The sequence below is a fragment of the Triticum aestivum genome, chromosome 2A, assembly GCF_018294505.1.
Source record: "Triticum aestivum cultivar Chinese Spring chromosome 2A, IWGSC CS RefSeq v2.1, whole genome shotgun sequence".
Classification (NCBI taxonomy): Eukaryota; Viridiplantae; Streptophyta; class Magnoliopsida; order Poales; family Poaceae; genus Triticum; species Triticum aestivum.
This window is the reverse complement of record NC_057797.1, coordinates 490,013,694-490,028,528: the sequence shown is the minus strand read 5'-3', so window position 1 is coordinate 490,028,528 and position 14,835 is coordinate 490,013,694. Positions and strand designations below refer to the sequence as shown.

The 14,835-nt window shown below is 44.5% G+C and overlaps 1 protein-coding gene across 1 annotated transcript; it reads left to right on the top strand.

Annotated features, from left to right (window-relative positions):
- Positions 1 to 9,043: 9,043 nt before the first annotated feature.
- Positions 9,044 to 14,577, top strand: LOC123189078 (probable phosphoribosylformylglycinamidine synthase, chloroplastic/mitochondrial). The gene is made up of 3 exons (XM_044601400.1): positions 9,044 to 9,279; positions 9,944 to 10,049; positions 10,373 to 14,577. The coding sequence occupies exons 2-3, from the start codon at positions 9,984 to 9,986 to the stop codon at positions 14,570 to 14,572; spliced, it is 4,266 nt and encodes a 1,421-aa protein (XP_044457335.1). The 5' UTR covers positions 9,044 to 9,279; positions 9,944 to 9,983; the 3' UTR covers positions 14,573 to 14,577.
- The last annotated feature ends 258 nt before the right edge of the window (positions 14,578 to 14,835 follow it).

The following is a 14,835-nucleotide window of genomic DNA, read 5'->3' as shown; positions in this document are numbered from 1 at the left end:
AGCCAGAGACCATGTTCATGGAGATCGGAAAAACTGCAACCTCACCAGAAGTTGCTAAGACACCTGCCCCATGGTGGGCGCCAACTGTCATGGGAGCAAGTCTGACAGTAAGAACATGGGGTACGTAGGAGGAGGCAAGGTCCTAACTACGACGAGGTTGTGCACGCAAGATTTACGAGTTCAAGCCCTTCTCGGAGGAAGTAATAGCCCTACGTCTCGGTGCCCGGAGGCTTGGTCGACTAGATATGTGTGAAAGTTACTGGGGGTGCGAACCCTTGTGCCCGAGGAGGGGGTGACTTATATAGAGTGCACCGGACCTCTCCAGCCCTTAGTTACACAAGGTTCAATGTACATTAAGACAGGGCGTTACTGGTAACGCTAGCTATAAAGGACTATAAATGATCTTTAAGACTACAGAGTGAACGTCTGACCGTTGCCATCCTGGGATGGCTTTAGATCTTCTGTACTCCGAGTGTTTCTTCATGTGGTCGAATGACTATATCTTGGCCGAGTGGAATTGGGGTATCCGAGTGGAATAACTGGTCGAGTGGATTGCATTCCAAGGTGATTTCAGTCGGTATCTTCTGTTGTACTTTGAATGTTCTTAACTCCAGGGGCAGTGTCCTTGGGTAGGGCGTCTAGGTTAGGCCGTTGACACTACCCTAGGTACATGTCATCGTCAGGCGGCTCTTCTCGCCGGATCCCCCGGGGGGGGGGTCGGTGCAGCGTATCGGTGTTGGAGGGTGGGGGTGTAACACCCCGGATGTAACTTGCCATATTTGTAACTCCGACTCTTGCCATTTTCAGCTTTAAGTTATGAGATTTCCTTCGTGGTTGGGTTTTGTCTCCGTTTTGCATTTTTGTTCATGTCATGCATTTCATATCATGTCATCATGTGCATCGCATTTGCATACGTGTTCGTCTCATGCATCCGAGCATTTTCCCCGTTATCCGTTTCGCAATCCGACACTCCCACATGCACCGGCGTACCCCTTTTGTCTCTTTTCGTGAGTAGGTGCTAAACGTTCTCGGAATGGACCGAGATTTGTCAAGTGGCCTTGGTACACCACCGGTAGACCGCTTGTCAAATTTTGTTCCATTTGGAGTCCGTTTGATACTCCAACGGTTAACCGGGTAACCGCAAAGGCCTCTTGTGTGTTGCAGCCCAACACCCATCCAAAACGGCCCAATAACCCATCTAAACCACTTCCATGTCCTCCGTTGTCGGATCACGATCGTGTGGGCGAAAATTACACCTCATTTGGACACTCCTACCTCCTCCTAGCTATAAATAGGTGCACTCCTCCGAAATCCTGGGTCCCGAAACCCTAGAAATCGCCCCGCCACCACCGGACACGTCGCCGCCGCCCGCACCAATCCGGGCGCGACACGTGGCATCCGTCGCCGCTCTCCGCCGCCGGCCCATGAGCCTGCAGCGGGCCCGTGAGGCCCATCCGCCGCCGCCTGCGCCCGTTCGCCGCCGTCGCGCCTCCATCGCTCGCCGCCCGGCGCCGCACGCTCGCCATCGCCGTCCACCACCACCGGAGCTCCTCCTCCACCCCGGCGACCTCCACCGCCGCCGCCTCGACGTCCCGCACCAGGGCCCCGCCGGAGCCGCCGTCCTCCGCCGCGTCTGGCTCGTCCCGGGCCAGATCCGGTGCCCCCCTCGCCGGAGCGCCTTCCCCTCCAACTCCGGCCGCCGCCCCAGCATTTCCAACGAAGATCCGGCGAACCTCGGTTCGCATGCCACCAAACCCTAGATCCGTTTCGTGAGGGGTATATTTCTCCAAGTCCTTTTCTGCAATATTCTACGCCCCTGTTCATTGCCTCATATCTCGGTTATCGTAGCTCCGTTTCATGCATATGATGTATCAAAATGTTCATTTTGAGATGCTCTTCATTTAATTCCATTGTGGAATGCTTGTTTGAGTTCATCTTGATGCCCTAATCATTGATGCAAGAGTGCTATAAAATGTTTCCTACTGTTACTTATCATATCATGGTGATTTGTCATTTTTGCCACATTTGATGTGTGCTTCATACGAGCATGAGCTCTACATGTGTTTTGATCTATGTCATGCCATCTTTACATAGGTGCTTGTCTTGCATTTTTTTTATCAATGTGGTGACTAGCACAAGCATGCAAACTAGGCTTCGTGATATTGCTGTTTTCAGTGACTTAGGATTTTGCTAAGTCTTTTGCCTGCTGTTATTTTGATGCCATGTAAACATGATGCTACAGTGAGATCCATGATTATTGTGAGATACTTCAGTAAGGATGTTTTGAACATCTGGTTATGCTCTATCCATCCATGCCCCTATTTGCAATTATGGAGTGCCCTAGCATGTCTTATTCTTGCTCTACTTTTGCTATAAAATGTTCCTGGTAGAATGTTAACATGTTAATCAATATTGCCATAGTTGTTGCTCATGATCCATGCATGCTATGAACTTGATCTTGCCATGGTTAGCTTCATGAACATGTCATCTTGCTGTGGGTATGCTTGTTTTGTCATGCAAGGCTTTTTGATGAGTGTTTTGAGCTCGCAAAGATGCCTTCATAATTCTGTTTATGGCATGCTCTGTTTTTCTGCTAAGTCTGAAACTGTTAATAAAACTTGCTATGTTTACATGGGTGTCATCATATCTTCTGTGCCTTTTTGGCTCATGATCAGTAAGGGACTTTTGATCTATGCATTTATTAGATTCATGCCATGCCTTGTTTTGCTATGATATGTTCCTGTATTATATTGTTTGCTTGCTCTAAACATGGCTTCCTGATGTTATTTCTGGCATGTTAGTATTTTCACCAAGTTTGTGAAGCTGATATCTTTTGCACTTTTGCCATGCTTGTTTGAACCTTCTCTTGTGTGATTTAGCCATAGATCACTGTTCATGTTTTGTCAAGCATCTTGTGTATATCACTGCCATGTGCGTTTTTGCTATGTTGGAGTGCAGTAGCTTAGTTTCTTGTTGCATTCTAGGTGGCATCGTGCTGTTAATCGTAGAATTGTGCAATTCTTGTTTTGCTTGCCATTTGCAAACCGTGCATCCGTTTCCGGTGATCCTTATATCGATTTCAACCGAAATCATCTCATCTTTCCAGCGGCATAGTTGGTTTGCCAAGTTGATGCCTTGATCATTCTTTTCCTTCCGGAGCACGCATATGCATTGCATATCACATCTCGCATATCATGCCATGTTTTGCATCATGTTGCTTGCGCATTGCACCATGATTGATTGTTGGTCCTTTGCTTGTGTTCTTGCTTTGGGTAGAGCCAGGAGACGAGTACGTGACCAAGGAACCTGTTGAGTACACTTGCAACTCTGAGAACTTTGCAGGCAAGATGACTATACCCTCGAAATCACTTCTATCTTTGCTTGCTAGTTGTTCACTCTATTGCTAAGCCGCGCTACCTACCACTTGCTATATCATGCCTCCCACATTTCCATGTCAAGCCTCTAACCCACCTTTCCTAGCAAACCGTTGTTTGGCTATGTTACCGCTTTTGCTCAGCCCCTCTTATAGCGTTGCTAGTTGCAGGTGAAGATGAAGTTTGTTCCATGTTGGAGCATGGATATTGTTGGGATATCATTATTATCTCTTATTTACTTTAATGCATCTATATACTTGGTAAAGGGTGGAAGGCTCGGCCTTATGCCTGGTGTTTTGTTCCACTCTTGCCGCCCTAGTTTTTGTCATACCGTTGTTATGTTCCTTGATTTTGTGTTCCTTACGCGGTTGGGTGTTATGGGAACCCCTTGACAGTCCGCTTTGAATAAAACTCCTCCAGCAAGGCCCAACCTTGCTTTTACCATTTGCCTACCTAAGCCTTTTCCCTTGGGTTCCGCGGACTCAAGGGTCATCTTTATTTTAAACCCCCAGGCCAGTGCTCCTCTAAGTGTTGGTCCAAACTGGGCGATGCCCGGCGCCCCCTGGGCAACCAGGGTCTATGCCAACCCAACGTCTTGCCCATCCGGTGTGCCCTGAGAACGAGATATGTGCGACTCCTATCGGGATTTGTCGGCACATCGGGTGGCTTTGCTGGTCTTGTTTTACCATTGTCTAAATGTCTTGTAATTGGGATTCTGAGACTGATCGGGTCTTCCCGGGAGAAGGAATATCCTTCGTTGACCGTGAGAGATGCAAGAGTTCTATAAAATGTTTCCTGCTATTACTTATCATATCATGGTGATTTGTCATTTTTGCCACATTTGATGTGTGCTTCATACGAGCATGAGCTCTACATGTGTTTTGATCTATGTCATGCCATCTTTACAGAGGTGCTTGTCTTGCATTTTTTGATCAATGTGGTGTGGTGACTAGCACAAGCATGCAAACTAGGCTTCGTGATATTGTTGTTTTCAGTGACTTAGGATTTTGCTAAAGTATTTTGCCTGCTGTTATTTTGATGCCATGTAAACATGATGCTACAGTGAGATCCATGATTATTGTGAGATACTTCAGTAAGGATGTTTTGAACATGTGGTTATTCTTTATCCATCCATGCCCCTGTTTGCAATTATGGAGTGCCCTAGCATGTCTTATTCTTGCTCTAGTTTTGCTATAAAATGTTCTTGGCAGAATGTTAACATGTTAATCAATATTGCCATGGTTGTTGCTAGTGATCCATGCCCGCTATGAACTTTCTCTTGCCATGGTTAGCTTCATGAACATTTCATCTTGCTGTGGGTATGCTTGTTTTGTCATGAAAGGCTTTGTGATGAGTGGTTTGAACTCGCAAAGATGCCTTCATAATTCTGTTTATGCCATGCTCTGCTTTTCTGCTAAGTCTGAAACTGTTAATAAAACTTGCTATGTTTACATGGGTGCCACCATATCTTATGTGGCTTTTTGGCTGATGATCAGTAAGGGACTTTTGATCTATGCATTTATTAGATTCATGCCATGCCTTTTTTTGCTATGATATGTTGTTGTAGTATGTTGTTTGCTTGCTCTAAACATGGCTTCCTAATGTTATTTCTGGCATGTTAGTATTTTCACCAAATCTGTGAAGCTGATATCGTTTGCACTTTTGCCATGCTTGTTTGAACATACTCTTGTGTGATTTAGCCATAGCTCAGTGTTCATGTTTTGTCAAGCATCTTGAGTACATCACTGCCATGTGCTTTGTTGCTATGTTGGAGTGCAATAGCTTAGTTTCTTGTTGCATTCTAGGTGGCATCATGCTGTTAATCGCAGAATTGTGCCATTCTTGTTTTGCTTGCCATTTGCAAACCGTGCATCCGTTTCTGATGATCCTTATATCGATTTCAATCGAAATCATCTCATCTTTTCAGAGGCACACATGGTTTGCCAAGTTGATGCCTTGATCATTCTTTTTCTTCTGGAGCACGCATATGCATTGCATATCACATCTCGCATATCATGCCATGTTTTGCATCATGTTACTTGTGCATTGCACCGTGATTGATTGTTGGTCATTTGCTTGTGTTCTTGCTTTGGGTAGAGCCGGGAGACGAGTACGTGACCGAGGAACCTGTTGAGTACGCTTACGAGGATCAAGCTTTCGGCAACTCTGAGAACTTTGCAGGCAAGATGGCCATACCCTCGAAATCACTTCTATCTTTGCTTGCTAGTTGTTCGCTCTATTACTAAACCGCGCTACCTACCACTTGCTATATAATGCCTCCCACATTGCCATGTCAAGCCTCTAACCCACCTTTCCTAGCAAACCGTTGTTTGGCTCTATTGCCGCTTCTGCTCAGCCCCTCTTATAGCGTTGCTAGTTACAGGTGAAGATGAAGTTTGTTCCATGTTGGAACATGGATATTGTTGGGATATCATTATTATCTCTTATTTACTTTAATGCATCTATATACTTGGTAAAGGATGGAAGGCTCGGTCTTATGCCCGGTGTTTTGTTCCACTCTTGCCGCCCTAGTTTCCGTCATACCGGTGTTATGTTCCTTGATTTTGCGTTCTTTACGTGGTTGGGTGTTATGGGAACCCCTTGACAGCTTGCTTTGAATAAAACTCCTCCAGCAAGGCCCAATCTTGGTTTTACCATTTGCCTACCTAATCCTTTTCCCTTGGGTTCTGCGGACTCAAGGGTCATCTTTATTTTAAACCCCCGGGCCAGTGCTCCTCTGAGTGTTGGTCCAAACTGGGCGATGTCCGGCGCCCCCTGGGCAACCAGGGTCTATGCCAACCCGACGTCTTGCCCATCTGGTTTGCCCTGAGAACGAGATACGTGCGACTCCTATCGGGATTTGTCGGCACATCGGGTGGCTTTGCTGGTCTTATTTTACCATTGTCGAAATGTCTTGTAACCGGGATTCCGAGACTGATCGGGTCTTCCCGGGAGAAGGTATATCCTTCGTTGACCGTGAGAGCTTGTGATGGGCTAAGTTGGGACACCCCTGCAGGGTATAAACTGTCGAGAGCCGTGCCCATAGTTATGTGGCAGATGGGAATTTGTTAATATCCGGTTGTAGAGAACTTGACACTTAACTTAATTTAAATGAATCAACCGCGTGTGTAGCCGTGATGGTCTCTTTTCGGCGGAGTCCGGGAAGAGAACACGGTCTTGTGTTATGCTTGAACGTAAGTAGTTTCAGGATCACTTCTTGATCACTTATAGCTTCTCAACTGTGCGTTGCTTCTCTTCTCGCTCTCATTTGCATATGTTAGCCACCATATAAGCTAGTGCTTGCTGCAGCTCCACCTCACTACCCTTTCCTACCCTTAAGATTAAATAGTCTTGATCTCGCAGGTGTGAGATTGCTGGGTCCTTGTGACTCACGGATACTTCCAAAACAGATGCAGGTGCCGATGATGCCAGTGCAGGGGACGCTACCGAACTCAAGTGGGAGTTCGACGAAGACTTGGGTCGCTATTATGTTTCCTTTTCTGATGATCAGTAGTGGAGCCCAGTTGGGACGATCGGAGATCTAGTATTTGGGGTTGTCTTTCCTTATTTTGGTTCCGTAGTCGGACCTTTGGTTGTACTTTGGATGATGTGTGGTTTATTTATGTATTGTGTGAAGTGGCGATTGTAAGCCGACTCTTTATCCCTTTCTTATTCAGTACATGAGATGTGTAAAGATTACCCCTCTTGCGATAAACCTACCATGCGGCTATGCCTCAGATATAGCCGCATTGTGGGTGTTACAGGGGGACGGCCCCACGGCGTGATTCCGCCCACAGATTTGGCCAGAATCGCAGGCGGCGGACGGGCGAAAGCAAAGGCGGGCGACGTCGGAAGGAGAAGGGGAAAGACGCGTGCTGAAATGTCCCTCCTGCCAACTGCTTCTTTGGGATGCGGGGCACCGCAGGGGCGAGGGGGAAACCCGCGTATTCGCGGGTTGGGGCTAAGATTTTGCCGCGCCCCTCAAATTTTTTTTACGGGCCAGCCGTATTTGCGGGGTCTGTTTGGGCGGAATTTTCCGCGCGCCGACCCGCATTTTGACGGTTATTTTGCGGGTCGAGCCTTTTTGCAGGAGTTGCTCTTAGTAACCTGATCAATAAGATCATATACTTTTGACAGGTTCGCCCTTTTAGGAGTAATGACTTTCCTATGTGCATACTTCGGGATGCATGCATCTTTCCAAATGTTAATATTTTGTCTATTTTCAACTCGTTGGACATAGCCATTTTTTAGTGATATTACTCCTACCGTAATGCTTTGCCATGTAAAAAAGGACCTCTTTTTTAATGTTGCATTCATCATGTTGCCATGAGGAAAAATACTTAACTCTCAAGATAGTGGGACATAAAGAATTATGATTGTCAAGAAGACGCCATGCTTGTTTAGCCAACAGTGTAAGGTTGAAACAATGTAAATCCTGAAAACCCATATCTCCTTAATTTTTTGGAACACACATCTTTCACCAAGCCATCCAATGTGTCCTTTTCTAATATTGCCTTTGCCACCCCACTAGAGGGCCAACCCAGTTAGATCTACAGGGAATCTGGTTTTGTGAACCGTCTAGAAAGTTTTGGTCCATTTTATTTCTTTCTTTATAATTTTTGGTTTTATCTTTATTTTTTAGGTTTTATTTTCATTTGAAAAAATAAAATATGTTCATGAAATTTCAAACATGTTCATGTTTTTAAAAATGTTCACAAATTTCAAAAACCATTCAAGAATATCAAAAAATGATTGAAATTAAATTATGTTCGGATTTCTTTAAAAAATCACTTTTCCCAAAAAGTTCTCAAAATTTTGAAAAAAATACCTTTGAAACTTTTTGAATAAAATTCATGTTTTTCTCGAAAACCAAAATAAAATCAGAGGATAAAAACGAAAATACCAGTGGAAGCACTCACCACACCACGTCCGCTAGATGGGCTAGCTTAGTCACGACGCCGACGTGATTGTACCTTTACTAATATAAAAATACCCAAAAAGGTAGAATTCAATTAACCTACATCATCAAATTAACCCGAAAGAAAAGGTAGAATCCAATTAACCTACACCATCAAACTATGCCAATCCAACGACTATTGATCCAGTGATTAACGCTCGACATGTTTAGTATGCAATTAATATCATATAAAATATCAATGTCTGTGTTAATTATATAATTAACGCATACCCGGTATCCTATCTAATATAAACATCTATGTTAATCATATAATTAATGCATAATTTATATCTTATCTAATATAAACATTCAATTAACATAACAGATATCTTAGAAATAATTTTCTCACCAATACTAACCTGTATTGTACGTATACATTTACTAGTCGCTACAAAAGATACTACATATTAGTTCAGTCACATGAGCAAAGGCTATCCAGAATAATACCATGTGACACTTGTGGTAAACAATCAACTCACTCCGTTCCTAAGTATTTATTTTTTAAAAAAATTCAACAATTAAGTACATACAAAGCAAAATGAATGAATCTGCACTTTAAAATATGTCTATATACATCCGTATGTGATAGTCTATTTAAAATGGCACAAATATTTAGGAATAGGAGGGAGTACCTATTTATGAACAAGAAAAAGGCTACCCGGAATAATATGCCCAGAAAACGAAAGGGAAGTTATTCCTACAGGATAGGGGAGAAAGAAAAACGATTCCATCGAATCGAAGAGGGAAAAAGGAAAGGTAAAACGAGCGGAGGACACCCTTCTCGCCGCTGTCCTCGCGCTAGTGCTGTCCTCGTGCTCTGTGCCACTGTGCGGCGCGGCGGCCTCGTGCGAGACCCGGCGGCAAGGAAGCGAGGGCGTGCAGCCAAGGACGCGGGCGCGGCGAGTTCGGCGGCCGCCGACTACGTGCTGGTCTGCAGGATACAGCCAGGTCGGCCTCTCAATCTCGACGCCTTGTTCTCAGTTTCAATCTAATACAAAGTTTCTTTTCCGGGATGGATATTCCAATCTGGCCAGCTTGCTGTGGGTTTTGCTTGCCATGTGATGGGCTATCAGCTGTAGCCTCCGCCCTCCAGTATGAAAAGAAAACTGGTAGTAGTTCAACACTTCAACTGACGGGGGGTGATGCTAGATTCTGGGGTTCCACTAAGCGCTCGCGCACTGGGCTCGTGAAATAAGATAGCCCAACATAAGATTTCATGCCACGCGCAGCAGTAAATCTTTCCTTGTGCTGAACGCTTCCTGTTCGGTGCACAAAATGCCAGTCATCTGATTTGTGCGTTCATTGCGTGGGTGTGTAATTTATACAGATATGCACCGCTCATCTTTTGATGTTGTTATGACTGCAGTGGAGAGAATTTGCTGAGCACTTGTTAGAACCGGTTAACAGTATCCATATGCAAGGATTTTGGTCTTGGCATGTGTACGCGTATACGCTAGCCTTTAGCATATATAGTTAAAATATAATGAGAGAAATTATTGGTCTCACCACCTGCAGATGATATAAAATATAATATCTACGTAGTTTCATACTACCTACTAGAAATTTTTTTGAGTTATGTTCAATAGCTGACTTACTCTTCCATGCTTTACAGGTTTTGGGAGTGTCTATTATCTCTCAGGATTGCCTGAAATATGGCATCTCCAGGTGAAATGACAGGAGCCAGTATGCTGCGCCTTCAGTGTTTTCCTAGTAATATGGTATGCACCCAGTTAAATCACTTTGTCAATTGATTTCTATTGGGTGCAGTTTGATCATCCTTCTTTGACCAGCAGTTATGCCAACCTGAGTTATATTACACAAAAGTGGTACTGTTGGGTTCGTATTATCGTATTCCACCTCATTTTCCAGCGACTGTGATTCTGTAAATTTGAAAAAGTATTGTATGCGAAATCTATGGTCAAAGTTCAAGTTTAGAAAGTCAAACTGTGCCTTACATAAATCAACAGAGGGGCTAGTACCTAGTTTACTTATGCTTCTGTTTTCTGTATTTAACCTTTTCATTCGCTTATATTATACTTAGGTAAAACAAAGTCCTGGTTTCATCTCTGCAAGAAATCATTGGCTGAGAAGGTCACGAATGGTTCGACACTGCTTGGACCTACGGCATCTTTGCAGGCTACCTAAACAGAGAGGTACTGTTCCAAATAAGCGACCAAGGCATGCTCCTAGTGCTTCAGTATATAGGGGCGTTATTAGCCCATTGCTAGAGGAATCGGTTGATGAGGCGGAGTCAAGATCAAGGATTATTCACTTTTACCGTAAACCACTACTTCAAGACAATGAGACTGAGGAGTTACTCAAGAAAGTTCAGGCAAAAGTTTCTTGTAATATTATTGACATACAGACTGAGCAATGTTTTAATGTGGAATTGGAGAAGGCACTAGCGTCTGATAAGCTTGCAACACTTCAGTGGCTCCTTGCAGAAACTTATGAACCTTATAACTTACAAACAAGGAGCTTTCTTGAGGAGGAAATCAGTAGCAGCCCTTATTCTGTCCTTGTTGAGGTTGGACCACGGATGACATTTTCAACTGCTTTCTCAACCAATGCCGTCTCAATTTGTAAAGCTCTATCATTAATAGAAGTAACTCGCTTGGAGAGATCTCGAAGATATCTTTTGCACTTTCAGCCTGGCAGTGGAGAACTTGATGAAAGCCAACTCAACAGCTTTGCTGCTTTGGTTCATGACAGAATGACAGAATGTGTTTATCCTAGCAAGCTCACATCATTTTGGTCGGATGTAGTTCCAGAACCTGTCAGTGTTATACCAGTCATTGAAAGGGGAAGGGAAGCATTGGAGGAAATAAATATGAAAATGGGGCTTGCTTTTGATGAGCAAGATATTAAATACTACACCCACCTCTTCAGAGACGACATCAAGCGCAATCCAACTACTGTGGAGCTTTTTGATATAGCGCAATCCAATAGTGAACACAGCAGGCATTGGTTTTTCAACGGAAAGCTTGTGATAGATGGAGAGACCATGGCTAGTACTTTGTTCCAGTTAGTGAAGAGCCCCTTGAAGGCCAACCCTAATAACTCTGTAATTGGTTTCAAGGACAACTCAAGTGCAATAAAAGGACACCCAGTAAATCATCTACGTCCATCACTTCCTGGTTCCACTTCACCGTTATCCCTCATGATGCGTGAGCTTGACATTCTGTTCACAGCAGAAACCCATAATTTTCCATGTGCTGTGGCACCTTACCCAGGAGCTGAAACAGGTGCAGGTGGCCGCATAAGGGACACACATGCCACTGGAAGAGGTTCTTTTGTCGTTGCTTCCACTGCTGGTTATTGTGTTGGAAATCTTCGAATGGAAGAATTTTATGCACCTTGGGAGGATTCATCCTTTTCATACCCATCGAACTTAGCTTCTCCTTTGCAGATCCTTATTGATGCCAGTGATGGTGCTTCTGACTATGGTAACAAGTTTGGTGAGCCTATGATTCAGGGATTTACAAGAAGCTTTGGTACAAGGTTGCCAAATGGGGAGCGTCGAGAGTGGTTAAAGCCAATAATGTTCAGTGGAGCAATAGGCCAGATTGATCATGCACATATAGATAAGGGGGATCCAGAAATTGGCATGCTAGTTGTGAAGATTGGTGGTCCAGCATATAGAATTGGTATGGGTGGTGGTGCTGCCTCAAGTATGGTTAGTGGACAGAATGACGCAGAGCTTGATTTCAATGCAGTGCAGCGCGGAGATGCTGAGATGTCACAGAAACTGTATCGTGTTGTCAGGGCATGTGTAGAAATGGGAGAGAAGAACCCAATTATCAGCATTCATGACCAGGGTGCTGGTGGAAATTGCAATGTTGTGAAAGAAATAATCTATCCTAAGGGTGCTGAAATTGATATCCGTAAAATTATCGTTGGTGATCATACATTGTCTGTGTTGGAGATCTGGGGTGCTGAATACCAGGAACAAGATGCATTGTTGGTGAAGCCTGAGAGCAGAAGCCTGTTGGAGTCACTTTGTGAGAGAGAAAGAGTTTCAGTGGCTGTCCTTGGGGAAATTGATGGCAGTGGAAAGATTGTTTTGATCGATAGTGCTGCCGTGGAGTATGCCAAGTTGAATGACCTTCCCCCTCCCGTCCCCGTTGTTGATCTTCAGCTTGAAAAGGTTTTAGGAGATATGCCTCAGAAGACATTTGAATTTAAGAGAATTTCTCGATTGGGTGAGCCCTTAGATATTGCACCTGAGGTCACGCTAATGGATATTCTTAAGCGAGTATTGAAGCTGCCTTCTGTATGTTCAAAGCGTTTCTTGACCACAAAGGTTGACAGGTGTGTGACAGGTCTTGTTGCACAACAGCAGACAGTTGGTCCTCTTCAACTTCCACTTGCCGATGTCGCTGTGATTGCACAGACATACACAGATCTGACAGGTGGTGCTTGCGCCATTGGAGAACAACCAATGAAGGGTTTACTTAATCCTAAGGCCATGGCAAGGCTTGCTGTTGGGGAGGCCTTGACCAATCTGGTTTGGGCTAAAGTTACATCACTTGCTGATGTCAAAGCAAGTGGTAACTGGATGTATGCTGCAAAGCTTGATGGAGAAGGAGCAGATATGTATGATGCCGCTGTTGCGTTGGCTGACTGCATGATTGAACTTGGTATTGCAATTGATGGTGGAAAAGACAGCCTTTCTATGGCAGCTCAATGTGACGGTGAGGTAGTCAAGGCTCCTGGCAATCTTGTTATCAGTGCTTATGTGACCTGTCCTGATATAACTTTGACCGTCACTCCAGATTTAAAGCTGGGAAAGGATGGTGTCTTGTTACATATTGACCTGGCTAAAGGAAAACGGCGGCTTGGTTGTTCTGCTCTCACACAAGCGTTTGACCAAATTGGAAATGACTGCCCAGACATAGAAGATGTTCCTTACTTGAAGAAAGTATTTGAGGCTGTTCAGGAATTGCTTGGTGAACGTCTTATTTCGGCCGGTCATGACATTAGTGATGGTGGGCTTATTGTTACTATTCTTGAGATGGCATTTGCTGGCAACTGTGGTGTTAACCTCAACATTGACTCAAAAGACAGTGGCCTTCTACAAGCACTTTTTGCCGAGGAGCTTGGTCTTGTCATTGAAGTTCACTCAAATGACCTTGCTGCTGTAAAGAAAAAGCTTCAAGCAGCAGGCGTCTCTGTTAACGTAATAGGAGAAGTAAATACAACACCAGAGATAGAGCTGGTTGTTGATGATGAGATGTGCCTGAATGAAAGCGTTTCAGACCTCAGGGATTTGTGGGAAGAAACGAGCTTCCAGCTTGAGGAGCTACAACGGCTGAAGTCTTGTGTCAAGCTTGAGAAAGAAGGCTTAAAAAGCCGAACATCTCCTTTGTGGCATCTGTCTTTCACCCCCAACTTCACAGACAAGGAGCAATTGACTGCGTCATCTAAACCGAAAGTTGCCATCATTCGCGAAGAAGGGAGCAACAGTGATAGGGAAATGGCTGCTGCATTCCATGCTGCTGGATTTGAACCATGGGACATTTCAATGTCAGACCTCTTGAATCAGAAGGCCTCTCTAGTGGAATTCCGTGGGATTGCATTTGTTGGCGGTTTTAGCTATGCTGACGTTCTAGATTCGGCAAAAGGCTGGGCAGCTTCTATCAGGTTCAACCAGCCTCTCATACAGCAGTTCCAGGAGTTCTACAACAGGCCAGACACATTCAGCCTTGGAGTGTGCAACGGCTGTCAGCTCATGGCCCTTCTCGGTTGGGTGCCAGGACCAGGTATCGGAGGTTCTCTTGGTCCAGGTGGAGACATGGCCCAGCCAAGGTTCATTCACAATGAATCTGGCCGTTTTGAGTGCCGCTTTACCAGTGTGGCCATAGGGGAATCTCCTGCTATAATGTTCAGAGGCATGGAAGGCTCTACCTTGGGCATTTGGACTGCTCATGGTGAAGGGAGAGCCTTGTTCCCAGATAAAAATGTTTTATCTGGTGTTGTTAACTCTAATCTGGCTCCTCTGAGATATTGTGATGACACTAACAATGCCACCGAAGTCTATCCTTTTAACCCTAATGGTTCTCCTCTTGGTATCGCGGCCCTTTGTTCCCCTAATGGAAGGCACCTTGCTATGATGCCACACCCAGAGCGTTCCTTCATGATGTGGCAATACCCATGGTACCCCAAGGAATGGCAGGTTGAGAAGGGTGGTCCGAGTCCTTGGTTGCGCATGTTCCAGAATGCACGAGAATGGTGTTCATAGAGCAGGTAAACCTAACTCCCGAAACATTTTCTCCTTGTTTTGGTCTCTTATGTAAGTAGATCCTCTGTTTAAAAAAAAGGCTCCTCTGTTGCTAGCTGTAAGCTGCTACATCATGTTGCAGAATTCATATTTGGAATCATAAGTTAAGGTTGTCAAATAATTTATATTTAAGTAACATATTATTTATTCATTTTCGATTTACATCTTATTTTGTTTGTGTCAGAAGTTTTAGTGCTGTATATTCTAATACTAGCATGTGTATG